This window comes from Thermobia domestica, chromosome 2 (assembly GCF_964235325.1).
Source record: "Thermobia domestica chromosome 2, izTheDome1.hap1.1, whole genome shotgun sequence".
NCBI classification, from domain to species: Eukaryota; Metazoa; Arthropoda; class Insecta; order Zygentoma; family Lepismatidae; genus Thermobia; species Thermobia domestica.
Window position 1 is genome coordinate 4,162,429 of NC_137455.1, and position 17,374 is coordinate 4,179,802.

The 17,374-nt window shown below is 36.9% G+C and overlaps 1 protein-coding gene across 1 annotated transcript; it reads right to left on the reverse strand.

The window, feature by feature from the left end:
* Positions 1-1,779: 1,779 nt before the first annotated feature.
* LOC145669879 (uncharacterized) lies at positions 1,780-5,874 on the reverse strand. The gene is made up of 2 exons (XM_081738227.1): positions 5,290-5,874; positions 1,780-3,725 (listed from the first exon to the last, which is right to left on the reverse strand). Exons 1-2 carry the CDS (start codon positions 5,433-5,435, stop codon positions 3,506-3,508), a joined length of 366 nt encoding a protein of 121 aa, XP_081594353.1. The 5' UTR covers positions 5,436-5,874; the 3' UTR covers positions 1,780-3,505.
* Positions 5,875-17,374: the final 11,500 nt, after the last annotated feature.

A 17,374-nucleotide genomic window follows, 5' to 3' on the forward strand; every position in this document is an offset into this window, starting at 1 on the left:
AACGATTTTCTTGCCTCCTGAAGACTTCTCGACTACCGAAATCGGCAGTCAACTAGTTTGTAGTATTCAGATACAACAACGTTAAGCGCAAACGTTAAATTTAAAAAGAGAGAAGAGAATATGTGATCACCCGATAGAAGGTAACAGGACTTTCTGATCACTCTGTATTATAACTAAATGTTGTTTTTTGTCCTGATATGTAGAAGAGATGGGATAAACTATTATTTCCTCAATAAACGTTGAAAATGAAGTATACAGTATATATTGAACTAGGATATCATTGCAGAATGATTTCTTTCGGACATAAATTAGTATTTTTAAAAAATTGAATTCGGTTCTTATGAAAGACATCATTCAAACGTTTTATCATTTTTTTTCTAACGACATTTAAGATTATATTGTACCTATATAATTCCTGCATTGTTTTAGAACTAAACAATAGTTCATTATTTAAAAAAAAAAAAACGTTACCATGTATTCTCATATGATTTATTCTTAGATCAGTAATTGTATGTGACGTGAATTAATTGTGTACTGTTAAAGGTGTTCCAAAACAAGCAGTTTATGATGGCAAATTAAAGACTGGTTTCACATTGGATCCATTGGGGGTCCGTGCTCCGTGAAACCAACATTTTGGTGAGTTATTTTTTTAAATTAACTTAAAAAATATGAAAGTTTTTAAAAATAATTTCGCTTATGATATCATTTACAGTGCAACACTTTCTGAGTAATGAAGATAACAATTCAAGCTGTTTCTGAAGCCATATTATTACTATTATTATTATTATTATTATTATTATTATTATTATTATTATTATTAGTAGTAGTAGTAGTAGTAGTAGTAGTAGTAGTAGTAGTAGTAGTAGTAGTAGCAGTAGTAGGTGGTGATGTACTTTTTGGCCTCCTGTGAAAAGGATCTCGGTACTATTGTGTGTGGTTTGCTGTATGTCAACCTCCGAAAATCCTTATACACACCGCGTACGATGGCTACAAGTGGCACATATCGGAGGCGATAATCAACCGCGTCACGGCTTCCGGTCGTTCGAAAGAACAGTGTGCACACCCGGAAACCGTGTGTCATGTGGCTGAGCGAGAAGCGAACTGCAGGAAGCTGTAGGAATGTCATCTCGCAGGTGATCGTTGGAAGTTGTTACCCTTGATGCGGCATGGATTTGTCTCACAGATTGTGGTAAATTTCGTGCCATAACGTATAAAGCGAGTTTCTCGAAAGATTTCATGGGCCAGTTTCTCGTTGCCGAAACGTTGATACAAAAAGTCGCTAAACGAAAGATGAAAAGACTCCAATTTTGGGTTAAAATTATTCGTGAAATTCTTGCTTATGTACTGTGAAGTGACCCATAGTTATGTGTACTTCTGCTACAAATTGTTAAATTCAATAATAATCACTCAACTAGTTTATTTTCATTCTACAACTAAATTTTAATAGAATTATTGAAATCTTCAAATTAATCAAAACAAAACTCTTATTCATGTTATGCATTTTCACACAACTCAAGTGAACATGTATTTCTTTATTGTCATTACAAAAGCTACCAATAAATGTCAGACTAGTTTCCCTTGCTTCCTGAAATGCATTCCTTTCCGCCTAGCCTAGTGTTTCCTCGTTCATTGATCGCAAGAGACATCATTTTCTTATTGTACCGTAAGTCAAAAAAAAAAAAAAAAAAAAATCTAAATCAAAATAAATTGTATTAAGTAAATGACTATAGGAACAGTAAGTTCTTAAATCAAATTAAAAGAGTGCAATTAAACGAATGGTTGCAATCTCTTATTGTCACAAATGGCAATATTTTATTAATGAAACAAGTGACTTACAATGGTAGTATAGTGGATATTTTTGTAACAATATAAATTATTTAACAGTGAGCATCCAAGAGTACTGAATTCACAACCAGACATAGTATGTCAGATTAATTGTATAACAGATCATTATAATTTTACTCAATGCTTAACCAAACGGAAATAAGCTAAATATTTAAACATTCAAATCTGCCTGTCACTTTCAGAGACCTCCCAATTTCATGCCACATGCAAAATAGACAGTTAAAGTTCTCTGTAGTCATACATTACCTTATTGCATAATTCGCTTGGTCTTGACCGGACAATGGTCTTTCTTGCGGCATTTGTAATTTCGTATAGACCATTCCATTGCGATTCTGGATACAGGAACCAGAATGCAGAATGCAGAATGAATTTTTAGTTGCAAACTTGGTCATTTTATATGGACTATTGTCCTTGTTTGCCTTAATTATTTTTTCTTTTAACTTTGCCAAAAGCCAACATAAAAATTTACAAAATCTTAGGAAAGTCCTAATTACATTTTCTGACAAAATATTGTTGTTATCTAATGATGTAAAAATAAGTATTTTTGAATTTTAATTTACCCTGAGGTTTGCTTTTATTTTTTTCGTGATTTTATCCGAATTGTTAATTACTACTGACAAGCAATGTTATTTGACTACAGGTGATTCTTTACTATTTTGCTTCTGCTTCCAACGATTTCTTAAATACAAGTGATTTTTAAAAATAATGTGATGCATGTATCCAAAAGATAAAATATTACAGAAAACTTAGTTCCATCTTCACCTACCAAATTGCCATTATAATTTTTATGAAAAAATGATTTTTTAAATTCTCAGTTCATGGTTTCATTACATTACCCCACCAACTGGAAGAAAAATTCTTGAACAGTACCTTTAGCGTATGTCATTAGTTTTTAAATTCTTAGTTCGAAAAAACATTGAATAAATTGACAAACACTAAACACTGTGAAAAACACTGGGGGGTGAACATAATGTCCACTAGAATGATTGTGGTCTCACTTCAGAACACTGGGAGGGGAAAAACGAAGTCTTCTAATTGTCCTCATCGTGGCTATCGATGAACAAAGAATGTCCCCAGTCACTCCACAGAAATCGAAGTGAAGACTGAATGAAATGGTAGATTATGTGAACTGCAGCTGGGCCTCTGTAAATGCAGACGCTGAGAGCTGTGACTGACAGTAGGCAACCGATATTGGTTCCTATAGATGGTCCTCTTCTTGATATGTACTCGGGACCGTAGTGAAGGATGATGAACAGCTACGCATTTGGTGTGGCATCTGGGCGTCACCTTTTGCTGGGAGCTGCGAATTAACGATGTCCTGGCCAAACCAAGGACCCTTGATGATGGATGAAAAACAGCTTGGCGTCGCGGTGTCCGTCGTGTGGACTGGAGGCGAGCTAAAGCTGCGGTGATTAGTTTTCCGAGTTCTGGAATCGAACCCTGGACCTTTATGATGATGGGACAGCTGTGGCACTGGAACATTTCAACAACAACTGGAGCCAAGGGCTGTCAGACTTTGGAGCAACCTGTGCTGCTGAATGATGAAAGTGACGATGTATCCGTGGTGAAACAGGAACGGGAGGAGATGCTGGCTATTGTGGTGGTGATTCTGGAACAGCTGACGTAGAAGCTCGGCATAACTGCAAGGGCTAGTTGACCATTAGGTGTTCTGGCTCTGGAGAAAGATGGCTGGATCTGCATGTGAGAGGCGCTGGAGAAACAGAAGCGGGCAGGCCAATGCTGGTACAGGAACGTCTGGAAGTTGACCCTTGTAGAGGCAGGAAGTAGCATCTGGAACTGGACCATCTCGAAGAAGGATGTTTCCATGCTGGTGGACTACATTTTGCTGGAGAAGGAACTGGCCTCCTGCAGTGACATCTCTTTGCAGTTGCATAATGACAAAAGAAATTGCATTAGTTTTTTATATTTATTATTTTTTTAAACTTTTCGTGTGTTTGTCGTTGAGAAATATTTTGATTTTGGCAAATATTATATAATAAGAACAAGGAAGTTTTCGCAGCAACTGTGTTTGTTTACTTGTGGTTAATGACCCAGAAACGAAAGAATGACACTCCAACCGTTATTAGATGGAATGTTATGATTAGAATTGTGGTGGAAGAAAGTGTGTTTTCTGAAAAGTGTCCTGTGATGTGTCCTCGTGAGAGTTCGATAGCCTGTGCGCAAATGCGATTATTAGTGATTTAACTTGTGCTGATGTAGTGATTTCTCGTGTTGTTTTGTGCCTATAATGATTGTAAAGTCTCAGGTAAGTCCTAAAATAATGAAATTGCGTATACACTGACTTAATCATCTGAGCATAGGAGTTGAATACTAGTCTACAACCCACAAAGAAGACTAATATAGGGCGGTAAAATATTCCTGCACACCCGAATTCCAAGGAATATTTTTACCTCGGTCTATTGTAAAAGCATGACTTACTGACAAAAGAGGAAATTCAAATACAAACCCTCGTGACGCGACTCCCCAAAACGCCACGTTTAGTGAGTATGTTTCAACTCAATTTTGTCAGTACTGTTTATGGTTTGAAACTGAACAAATTATTCGAGCAAGATATACTTGTTGTGAAAAATGAATAGGATTCACCTGAGAATTATTATTATTATTATTTACTTTTTTTTAGTACGAAAAACAAATGGTGAGAGTACCAAGGTTAATTATGTTAGTACAATATGAACGAAAACGAGAAACACAGGCGATAGTTTGAGATAAATAAGCAAGTCTATAATTATGTTAGTATTATACGATCGAAAACGAGAGACGCAGGCGGTAGTTTGAGATAAATAATTAAGTCTACTGTGAGCGATTGTGTATAAGAAAACATGTATACTAGCAAACAAACACTATGCTAAACTGATAACAAAATTATTACAAAAAATTGAAAATAATTCGATATTGTTTCTATTACACAGAGAAAAACAACATATCTATTTAGCATGTCACATGACAGCATATGTTTGCCTAAGGAGCTATGTACCATAAGTCAAACAACTTAAAATATTAAAGAAATAAAAATCAAAATAAATTGAATTATATCGTAAATTGTGTTATATAAATTACAAAAAGGAATAGCGAATTTGTACCTTAATTAAAGAGTGCAATTAAACTAGTGGTTACAATCTCTTATTGTCATAAAATGACAATATTTTATTAATGAAACAACTGACTTACAATGGTAGTATAGTGGATATTTTTGTAACAATATAAATTATTTAACAGTGAGCATCCAAGAGTACTGAATTCACAACCAGACATAGTATGTCACATTAATTGTATAACAGATCATTATAATTTTACTCAATGCATCACCAAACGGAAATAAGCTAAATATTTAAACATTCAAATCTGCCTGTCACTTTCAGAGACCTCCCAATTTCATGCCACATGCAAAATAGACAGTTAAAGTTCTCTGTAGTCATACTTTACCTTATTGCATAATTCGCTTGGTCTTGACCGGACAATGGTCTTTCTTGCGGCATTTGTAATTTCGTATAGACCATTCCATTGCGATTCTGGATACAGGAACCAGAATGCAGAATGCAGAATGAATTTTTAGTTGCAAACTTGGTCATTTTATATGGACTATTGTCCTTGTTTGCCTTAATTATTTTTTCTTTTAACTTTGCCAAAAGCCAACATAAAAATTTACAAAATCTTAGGAAAGTCCTAATTACATTTTCTGACAAAATATTGTTGTTATCTAATGATGTAAAAATAAGTATTTTTGAATTTTAATTTACCCTGAGGTTTGCTTTTATTTTTTTCGTGATTTTATCCGAATTGTTAATTACTACTGACAAGCAATGTTATTTGACTACAGGTGATTCTTTACTATTTTGCTTCTGCTTCCAACGATTTCTTAAATACAAGTGATTTTTAAAAATAATGTGATGCATGTATCCAAAAGTTAAAATATTACAGAAAACTTAGTTCCATCTTCACCTACCAAATTGCCATTATAATTTTTATGAAAAAATGATTTTTTAAATTCTCAGTTCATGGTTTCATTACATTATTAAACAAAACCATAGAGGACTAGTTTACAAAGGGTATTCAACATGAGAATTTGATAGAAGTTACATCGATTAACGAAGACATTATACCATTGGAGGTCTTCTGAAATACCATTCTACGAATTCATCACCACAGAAACAGTTTGACAGAATACCTGATTTGTGAAGGGGAGATGAGATACGTTCATGGCAGGTTTGATTCAAAACCCCTAGCAGTTTGACAGGATTTGGTCCCAGTTGTCAAGTAGCTCTAATTTCTCCAGTTTCGATCCAGAGAGTAGAAGACGCCAGAAAGAAACGTTCGTCATTCCAGAGGACGAGGACGACGCTAGTCACCAGGAGTTACACAGGCTCTTTCTTTATTCCTCCTTTTTTTTTCTCATAGCCTTACTCTTTTCCCCTCACCTTTCAAACTAGTTACTTTTTTATTTTTATTTTATTTTTATTTATTTATTTTTTTTTTTTTACAAAATTGAATCATTTGAATTTTATTTACTTTCAGACATAACCCTTTACAGTTAAGTTCCGTGCAGGACATCAGTTTTCATCCCCATATCTTACATGACTAAGTTTAATGTTTAGAAATTGCAACCTGAGCTATTAACTTATGTTCCCGCACGGTGCAATATATTGTTCTTAATTTTCTGATATAATTTAGTTGATCATGTTTTCGACAAGGTCAAAGTCCACTACTACTAATACTACACACAATATGCTGTAGTCACTTCTTTATCCATAGGACGCAACCAATCCTTAAATTCGGATTCATTTACCATTGTTTCTGTATTTTGTTCGTATTTTGAAGCAGTATCGTCATTGCAGGATTTGCTTGGAAGGGGAGGGAAAAGTGGAGCGAGACTTCATCGATATAATTTTAGAGTTTGACATGTTTCATTAGTATATTATATGAGAAAGGATCAGAAACTGAAGTTATAAGGCCGATATTCTGAAATTTCGTTTGTTATAGAAGAATTAGGAGTGTGGGGTAATTTTAATACATGGAGTTGGCAACTGTGTAGAGTTTCAGCCATCTGTCACCTACGGTGCTAGTTATAGGTAAACACAAATGGTGACTCGTTTGGAAAACTGGTCTCGCGAAGACGTCTGGTTAGTTATTCAGTTTAAACATGTAACTGCGGCTGAAATTCACTGGCAGCTGGTAGACATTTACGGAGAGGCTTCTACTAGGACTTCTCACTAAGGATATCATCTTCCTTCACGATAACGCGCTTCCGCATACAGCCCACAAGACCATCACGCTGTTGAAGTAGTTTCACTGGGACATCATTGACCACCCTCCCTACAGTCCGGACCTCGCTGCAAGCGACTTTCACCTGTTCCGGCACTTGAAGGAGCACCTAGGAGATTCTCACTTCGCTTCAGACGAGTAGGTACAACACTTCGTGACAGCGTGACTGAACACGCAAGGACAGGATTTTTACCAGGAGGGAATCTTCAAAACTGCCTCAACCGGTGTGGAGACTATGCTGAAAAATAACCTAATGTATATACTATCTGTTGGTTGTATAGGTTATGTGAAATAATATATACACGTTTTAGTGCAGGCTTTGTAACCTCACTTTTTGATCACTCCTCGCAATAACATCACTTAACTCGCAGGTTTACAATGTGTTGCTAATCGCCAAAATGGTCGCCAATCGGAGAAATGAGTTTTGGTCGTTATTTTGAAAATCGAATCCCCTAGATTTAGCGACTTCTCTCCCGAATCGACAACACTGGTACTATATTGAAACCGGATGTCGTGAAAATTCTTAGTATTATCGGTTTCAATTATCTATAGAGCAAAATCGGTAAGAGATATCCGGAAGCAGTTTTGTGGAATCGATTTAACATATCAGGAATAGGTTCCAATTCCTCCGTTAACTTTCTACTTAAACCGGAAGTGGTAGAATCCAACTGTTTCGGCATACTTTCTATATATTTTTAACAATTCTTACGTCACTGTCAGAGGAGAAGAACCAGAGGTATTTTCTTTACATATTTTAAACCAATAGTGTTATCAAAATGGTATTTCATTATTGAATAGAATTCAAGATACTGTCAGAGCACGATCCTAGATTTGTTTCTTAAAATTTTCAATTTTTGACTGTCTTAGATTGAGTCCATTATCTCGATGATTCAAATGATAGCCTACTGCAATAATATCCTCAATATATAATATTTGTTTCAATATGTAAGAAAGCATGCAAAAGGGGAGTTCCCCTATATCTTCCGAACACTTTGTTCATTGGAGTTGATCCTTCATCACTGGGGACTCAGTCTCTTACTCAGTGGCGTAACTAGTTTTACTGCACCCTGGATCGATCGATCATCGATTTGCTCATACCCGCCTCCTGCCTCACACATTTTAGTTGCTGCGTTATATACAGTATATATATGGTTAATGTACATACAGTATGAAATTAAAAATGGTTAACTGTACTTAACCCAAACTGCTACTTTTATATTTTAAAGGTAGCATGATATCATTGCTTGTAATTCTTAATATAAATAGGGAATACAGGATAGTTTTAGAGTGTCAACTATGTTTCAAACACGCCAAAATTTGGTATTATTCCCGGGTAGGGGCGCGGCGCACTAATTACAATAGCTCATTATACAAAACTTTCACTAGGTAGCTAGCTAGACAAACATTGCAGTGACGATTGTCCGGGTTTCGCCCAGTGAGGATCCAGAAAGGGGGTGCGGGGATCGCGCGCCCCTCCATGAGAGGTAAAATATATAAATTAGTCCCTAATGAAGCTCTTGTTCAAAGACTGTGGAAAAAAGGTTTTAAAATTTCTCTCAAAAGGAAGATTCTGAGTTCGTTCTCCACTCATTGCAGATAATGTATGTGTTTCCAGTTCGTGGTAATCCTGGATTCTCTCGTGTTGAACAACATTGCTTTCTTCAATGCTGCCTCCAAAAGGAGTACTATGAACCACTGAGTCCACATTTTTAGTTGGCGTACCAAATATCGAAAAATGTCTCAAGTTTATTTTTCAGACCTGCGCCCCCCTTAAAAATCCCTCGACCCGCCCTCGGTATCGGCTGTTGCCAATTAACTGCTAATAGTAATAGCATACGTTTTGAATTGTTTTCAAACGTTCTCTGCATAAGGAACAGTTTTCCGTATTCTTTTTTTCGCTCTTGTGAGCTTTTACTGTGTACCCTGGAGCAACTGTTCCACTCGCTCCATTGTAGTTTCGCCACTGTTCCTACTACAGACATCAACTCCAACTAAACTCTACTTCCCACACCATTTATTATGTTGGAGTTTCTGATACGAACCCTTCTATTTAAATGTTCGTTTCCACAGTCGTAAACCCGAAATTACCACAGTAACCATAATTATTCTTAACCTTGTTGCAAATTAGTTGGTACTTGTAGTTTCCTTTAATAACGGTAAATGATAAAGTGTTCTTGACAATATTTGTTTCTTAAAATCTCTCTTTTTCAACAGGATCTGCAGCCTTTTGTCTCCAATTGGAAATCACTATTTTTGTGCTGTGGTTGGTACAAAATAATAAAGACATTAAATCGACAAACTGCTGACTGAAGATGAAACATATGCATCACACATAGCATTGTGTGAATAAAGTATGGAGCTTCCAGGAGCAGAGAGACTAGAATTATAATTATATTTCAGCAAGGAATGTAGAATACTTTCCTCAGAGGATCTTTATGAGCGATTCACACTTTCTCAATGATTTCATATTGCCATTTACGTAAAGAATCCTGGACAGAGACTTTGCTTTTGTGGAATTCTGCGCAACGAAAAACTGGAGTATATGTTCTCCATTAGTAAGTTGGTAAACCAGAAACTATCAAATTTGGTGAAACTCAAATCTATTAAACATATGGTTATTTGATTTGGTTCTTGTCAATTCATCTGAACCAATTATGTTGTGGTTGGAAAAATCAGTTGCGAAGGTGTAAAATAAACAAACTTTTAACTGAGATCGACTCGCAGATGTCGCAACGTACAAGTGATTTTTAATTTCCAAGGGCCACGTATTAACACGCCAATTACACTAAATATTATACAAAGTGGTGTTCCTGTTGTTTCTGAGAGCCAATATAAAGTTGCAAAAGAACCAATAGCTAAAAAATTATATAAATTTGTTATAATTCTGGCTTAATCGCTGGTGACAGTACTTTTCATGAGTTTGATCAACCAACTCAGCTGTGGAAATTGGAAAGGGAGTTGGTAGAAGAATAAGCCACAAATGTAACATCTCTTCCATGTCATCTGCTTGATAAATTCTGTTAGCTGAATTCTGAGATCGCAATGCCACTACACAAACTGTTTGGTCTCTTAAAGAAGCTGAGATGATGGATGCTGTGTATTATTTGGAATTGCTACAAAGGAGTTGAAGATTCATAAATGCCTAGGACTGTTTTCGCCGCTGGATTGGAGCCAAGACGAAAACTTCACACAAGAAGTCAATTATTGTAATGTCTAATTTATTAAAATGTAATTGTTTATAAGAAAAAAGGAAAAAAATAAACAAAAAACCTCCTTAAAACATTTAGCTTGGGGTTTTAGGGGTGGGTGCTTGATTAAGTGGGGTGGCTGGATCAATAGATGAATGGGGTATGTCTACCACCAATCTTCCTAGGATCTCGAGGGAGATTGGTGGTGGCTGGATGGGCAGGCACGGGAGTAGACTGGCGGACAGGACGGGTGTTTGGGCCGCTGGGCAGATGGTCCGGTAAGGGGGTGACGGGCTGATGGATGGGTTGAGGGGGCCTTGGAAGAAGGGAGGGTGGGGGTGTGGGCGTTTGGCTAGGTGGGTGGATATACACGACATATACACGTACGCACATCCAAACACCTACATTCCTCATCACCACTGACACTGATGCAGCGAGGGACCACGCGCTGCGATCCGGATGGGTAAGTATTGTAGCATATACAGACTTTTACACAACGACTTATCTTCTTCGGGAATTTCTTCTGTTTTCAGATTGTTCTTCAAATAATTCTCCTGCTTTATTCAATATGTGTTGAATGTCTTCGTCCTCCTCTCTCTGTATCCAATAGTTTTTACTTCTTTATAATCTCTCTATGGTAACAATCATTGACTCCTCAATCTACATTTGTTCCAATATTGTTTCTTCCCTTGTTTCAAGTTTCATTAGAACGTCACTTCATCAGGATATAGAAGAGTGAAGAAATGAAGAAAGCAGTGTTCCTATTGGCCATAATGAATTCTGCTGTTATGATTGGAGAATGTGCTATCAGGTCAAAGCCTGACTAGTATCGAAAGATGAGAAAAACTTAAACAAGGAACACATCCCACTCAAAATCATTAGGAAGAAGCCAATGGATACAACACCTGTAATCTAAAATATTGGAGAACGAGAAAGATAATTTTGATGAACGGGTGGTGAATGGGTGGAGACAGTGTGGTCAACCAAATTAATAATAAATAAATAAATAAATTTCTTAAATAGATAAGTTATACTAGGTAAGAAATATAAATAAAAAGTTAAATAAATAAATAATTTAATTAAATGATCATAAATCCTACCCCATCATCATCATCATCATCATAACTCCAATCACTGACCGCACTGTCTCCAGTTTCCTTCCACCTAAATCTTTTCTCTTTCTGCAGTATTTCATATTACAATTGTTGTATCTACCTGCTTCTCTAGTGATTTTCTGAGTCTTGTGCCTCCATCTTTAATGCTTTATCTTCTCTTAATACTTACTGAAGACTTTGACCTCACTACACATCCTTCAATGCTAAAGTTCTAGCACAAGAGTCAATATGGTGATAGTGACACTCAACTTGTCTTCTGTCTAGTATTCTCCCTTTTCTTCGGTCTTGGATATATTCTGATGTCGAGACTCTCAATCTTCAAAGCTAAATCCTTTATTCTTCCAATGTGCTTTTTTTCATAAACATCTTTTATGTCTACAGATGGCACACAAACATTCACACACAGAGGTGGCTCGTGAGGGAAGTCACACTAGTGAAAGTTAAAAATTTTATCGCTTCAAATTAAAAGAATAAAACTTATCTAATGTATTAATTGTTGTATCCAACAATTAGTACATTTAAAAAGTTTTCTTCTTTTATTTCCAAGCGAAAAAAACTTTATTTTTACCGGTGCGACTTACTTCACGAACGCCTCTGTTCGCACATCCACAAACAGTTAATATTTCTTTTTCAGTTTTTTCGACGAAGAAGAAAGAAGAAGCCTTACCACGACATATTATCTGTCTGTCTGGTTGGGCGTTTGTGCTTCTGTCTGACCTGACGCTGGGGCTCTTGATATCTGTCCTGACGCCTGAATCCTAAATGTTGATCCCGACCTGATGCCATATGTGCCCTTATACCCGTCCCGAAGCCAGCCTTCTCCTGTGCCTGCTTTCCCCCTATCTATTCTTTCAGCCACCCTATAAAGCCGGTGGGTATTAGGGGTGGAAAGCTGGTAGGGAATAGGGAGGGAGGGAACTGGTCGGTGGGACTGGTGAGGTGGGTGGAGGGAAATAGCTCTCCCTGAAAAAGGAGGTAAATTTAAAAAAAAGCATGCGTGTTTTCATTTCCTGGTGTTTTGTAGTTAACAAATTGGCACTACTAACATTAATTAACAAAAACATAAAGTAAAGTAGGTAGAGAAACTGAGTACCACACAGAGTCCGTCAAAGATTGTAAACACAAATTGATTGCTTGTATTGCTTTTGGGTTGAGAGTTAAACTCTATTAATTCCAGATACAAGATAAGACATTACAGAGTGATTTTCCATTAGTGATACCGTTTAATTCAATTTCAGCAAACGTATGTATCAGTGCATGAAAGTTTGGAGACGCTTGTCTGGTACAAGAACTTGCCAAAATATTCATCACTGACCATAAAAGTAACGAGCCGAATATATTTATTGTCATTGTTACAGTAGTGGTAATTCTCTCTTACTACATACGGTAAATACCGTGAACTTTTTTTTTCTATTACTGTGTGTGTGATGAACCTAATTGAAACTTGTGGATAGGGAAGGTAGCATTTTGGATAAAAAAAAGAAGAAATACTCCTGAAGTTGACTTAAGTTTGTAGTAAAGGTATAACGTGTGGTCACCTTTGGTGTCTGATCTCAACCCCTGAGATTTTCTTTTCTTCTTTCTTTCCCTTTAAGGTTACCTAAAGGACAGTGTGTTTCCGGATCACTTTCTTACTCACTTTCTTGATCACTTTCTGACCTCAAGTGAGCCACTGAAACCGAAACTTTTTTTATTTCTTAAAAGAACTGAGCAGTTGTTTCCGAAATTGTGTTATCTGTGACACAATATTGGGACGCAATGAGGGAATAACGAACATAGAAATATTTCAACATAAACTGTGACACTTGCGGAACTGTCCCAATCTTCGCTTTAATCATTTTGCGAAATTTACGATAAGTGGTATCATGTAGGCTTATACAGGATGTTCCAAAAGTAATTGTAAAAAATGAAACCACAGATTTCTCACAACGAAACAAGCAAAAGAAGTTTATATGACATATAGTCTGGAAGTGGGTGGGGGTGGAGCTAGACATCTCCGAAAGTGGGGAAAAGGAACTTTACACTTGCCTACCAGGATAATGTTAAGAGCTAGGAAGGCGGGTGGGAAATACATAAAAATCATGAAAATGAAAAATTAAATGACGTCTTTCAGTTTTACGTTTCACGGTTAATGCCGGGTAGGCTAAAGGAGACTGTGATGATGAGTAATGAATGAAATGGTGGAATAAAGAAAGTGTCTGGGAACACCTCGAAAACATTGTCTACAGCTCTCCTATTGAAACACTTGCAGACTCAGAAAACCGCATTGAAGATGCGTGTGTATAGTTACGCAGCACACTAAGAGTGATCAAACGGATTCGAAACTCACTGCAGTGACCGTTAGCATTGCATTGATGTGGGAGGACAGCACTTTGAACATCTTCTGTAGGTACGTTTGCCCTATGACCTAGTAGTTTGTAGTGCTATGATGTGTTAGATACTACGTTACAAGTACAGTACGTCGTTGAATATTGTGTCTGTTATTTCATTACATCACACGATTAGTTACTCTTGTTATTTCTACCTTCTCTCTGCAAGTTTCTATTTGGTATATAACTTTCCATTGCTCCCTGAGATTATGCAACCATGATAATTTGACTTTGCTTTGACTCCCATTGTACACGTATGTGCAATTATGCCATGGATAACAACTTCTTCCTGTGTGGTTTCCATCTTTACTGTACCATTTCTTTACTCCTGCAGTATAGATATTCGGTGAATCCTTACATGATGTATGGGTCGAGCCGATACGATTTCACGTACTTCTGAACACCCTCCTAGCTCCGTTCATTATTCCGGTAAATAGGTGTGAAATTTCTTTACCTCTGTGCACTGCCAGACTATATGTCATATAAACTTTTTTTTGCTTGTTTTGGTACGTACCAGGAATCTGTGGTTTCAATTTTTACCATTACTTTTAGGCACTCTTCATATGATTATATATAAAAAGTCATCCTATAGCTACAGTTAAGTCATCGTAGTACGGAGTAACTGTTGGAACCAATGGACCAGTTTCAAATGATCTTGAAATATTTTTCGACCTAAGAAAATGTAATCCACCTATTACTCTAAAGTTTGCAGTAAAGCGTGTTGCCACTCCGATCGTCTGATCTAAAGTCCTCTGCATTTTGGAAGGAGGAAGATATCTGGAGTAATGTATTTACAGACAACCTACTAATACTTCCTCCTCTTAGCAAGCCATTGTCCATCAAAATATGGTTTGACCCGGAACAAATTGCAACAGAAACTCTGTTTCGATTTTATGGTAGAGAAAAGGAAGATAAATAGCATATCAAAAGTGTAGCTAAATCTGAAGTGTATTTTCCCGCCATTTTGATCCAGAATATTGAATATTGAAGTTACCGGTACTTTAAAACAGCAGGTACATCTTCTCACAGAATTAACATAGGAACTTCGGTCTTGTGTCAAATTGATGGTAATAGATTGTAGAAGTGAGCAAAACTGGTAAAGTCATCTAACGACACCGTCATATTGAAATGTAGCGTCTGTTCTCCCCGAAATTACGTTATATTCGGTTTGTTACTTATAGTAATTGGCACATAACTATGAAATCGTTAAAGATATCAAAAACTCATCCGTAATAAAAGTTGTAAAGTAGAATGTGTTCTTTCCATTGATATTAAAATGGTTTCGTTGTCTTAGAAACTGACCAAGCTAGACCATGTTATGTAGCGAGAGTGTCATGTAATGGAGGGTAGCGATAATTATAGTAAAAAATTGTAATGACTTTATTTTTCACAGCTTTCTTCTGTACAATGTTTCAAATGAAATCAACAAGTTAAGAATTTCACTCATAACTATATATATAATATACAGATGGAATCAACCAAATCTACTGAATGCCAATGAAATTAATTAAAAAGAAAGAGATTCCAGGAATATATATATATCTATATCTATATCTATATCTATCTATCTATCTATCTATCTATCTATCTATCTATCTATATATATATATATATATATATATATATATATATATATATATATATATATATATATATATATATATACAGGGTGCGGCACGTAAAACCGGCCCGTAAAGTGAACACATAAAATGAAATGTAATGTATTGAATATGACTACTCTTTTCACAGCAGCCTTCGCAGCAGGTGCTGAAAGTGTCCTCCGCCCACTTCAACACACATGTGAGCACGATTGAGGAGATTCATATATACCCTTGTCAGTTCTTGTGTTGTAATGCTATTGGTGACATCCTGGATCCTGGTCTTGAGTTCTTCAATTGTGTGTGGATTTGTTTCGTATACTCTTCCCTTTAACAGTCCCCATAAGTAAAAGTCACACGTGGACAAGTCTGGTGACCGAGGAGGCCACAAGCCTTTGCTGATTGTCCTCTCTGGTGTAAAAATCTCATGCACAAGGGACTCTGATGCAGCTGATGTGTGGTATGTTGCACCGTCCTGCTGAAAGTAACATAACTGACGCTCCTCTTCGGTCAAGTGTGTATAAAACTCCTCCAGGATTCCCATATACATGTCACTGTTCACTGTCGTCTCAAAGAATATGGGCCCAATAACGCGTGTGGCGGAAATGGCACACCAAACACCAATCTTCTCATCATGCAAGGGTACCTGGTGGATTGCGTGTGGATTTTCTGTCGACCAATACCGGTTGTTTTGGGAATTTACGTACCCAGACAGGTGGAACCACGCCTCGTCACTCATGATGAGCATTAGTGGATCCAAGAAACCACTTGCAACATTGTTCAACAGCCATGAACAGAAATGCACCCTCTTCTGCAGGTCAGGCTCCTTCAGTTCTTGCACAACACTTATCCGATACGGTTTTAACTTCAATCCCCTTAAAACACGTCTGCAACTTGTCTCACTCGCATGAACCTGTTGACTCAATCTCCTGGTTGACTTTCGAGGACTTCTTGTCATTATCTCCTCCACCTGTATCTTTAATTCAGGTGTGCAGACAGATGGTCGTCTGTTCCTGGGAGCATTTTGAACCGATCCTGTACGCCGCCATTTTTCAATTAATTCCTGAATGGTGCTTTTTGCTGGCACAGAACGTCCTGGAAATTTCTCCCGAAACAAATTCTTTGTTTTCACAAAAGATCCAATGAGAATGAAAACTTCAACAATGGCAACACGCTCGGGTATCGAATACGGCATTATCACACACTGATACTCACCCGGCTTAACACAACGAGGCCTTTTTCTCAACTGGTTTCGACAAGTTTCACTGGCTGCAGCTGCACGTGACTGCCGCAGGTCACGTAAGTCGACCCGACCTCGATAAGCCATCTCTTGGTAGGAAGGTAGATTATTTAAGTGTTGCCAAAAACACAATATACCAGAATATTACGACGGGCCGGTTTTACGTGCCGCACCCTATATATATATATATATATATATATATATATATATATATATATATATATATATATATATATATATATATATATATATATATATATATATATATATATATAGTAGTGTATGATTATAATATTATGAGTCAATTATAAACGTTCATTGTTTAATATGTTCTCATCCTTGCTGGAAACCATCGTCATTTTGATCTTTATCTTCAAACTCATGCTGTATTTCGAACTCATGTGAGCTGTTCGAGCATGCTGAATCCAGACATTCTTCACATGCAAGTGAACAGTATCCGAATTATGGCTTCGGTAAGAACAACGACCTGTCTGTCTTACAGTTACAACGGACCATTTCCAATAGATCCTTAGGTGCAGGAGATAATTCTATTAGTATTGGGAGTAGTTGTCCATTGTCAATGGACCATCCCCATTCTGTTGGTAGCAGCCGATCATTTCCCCTCCACACTTGAGTTTTTAGTAAGCTCTCATACTATGGAACTTGGCTGCTGCTGACGTTGGTGCAATCGACTGCGGCTTAATTGAAAAAGTATTACAATTTTCCCGCTGAAACGTTT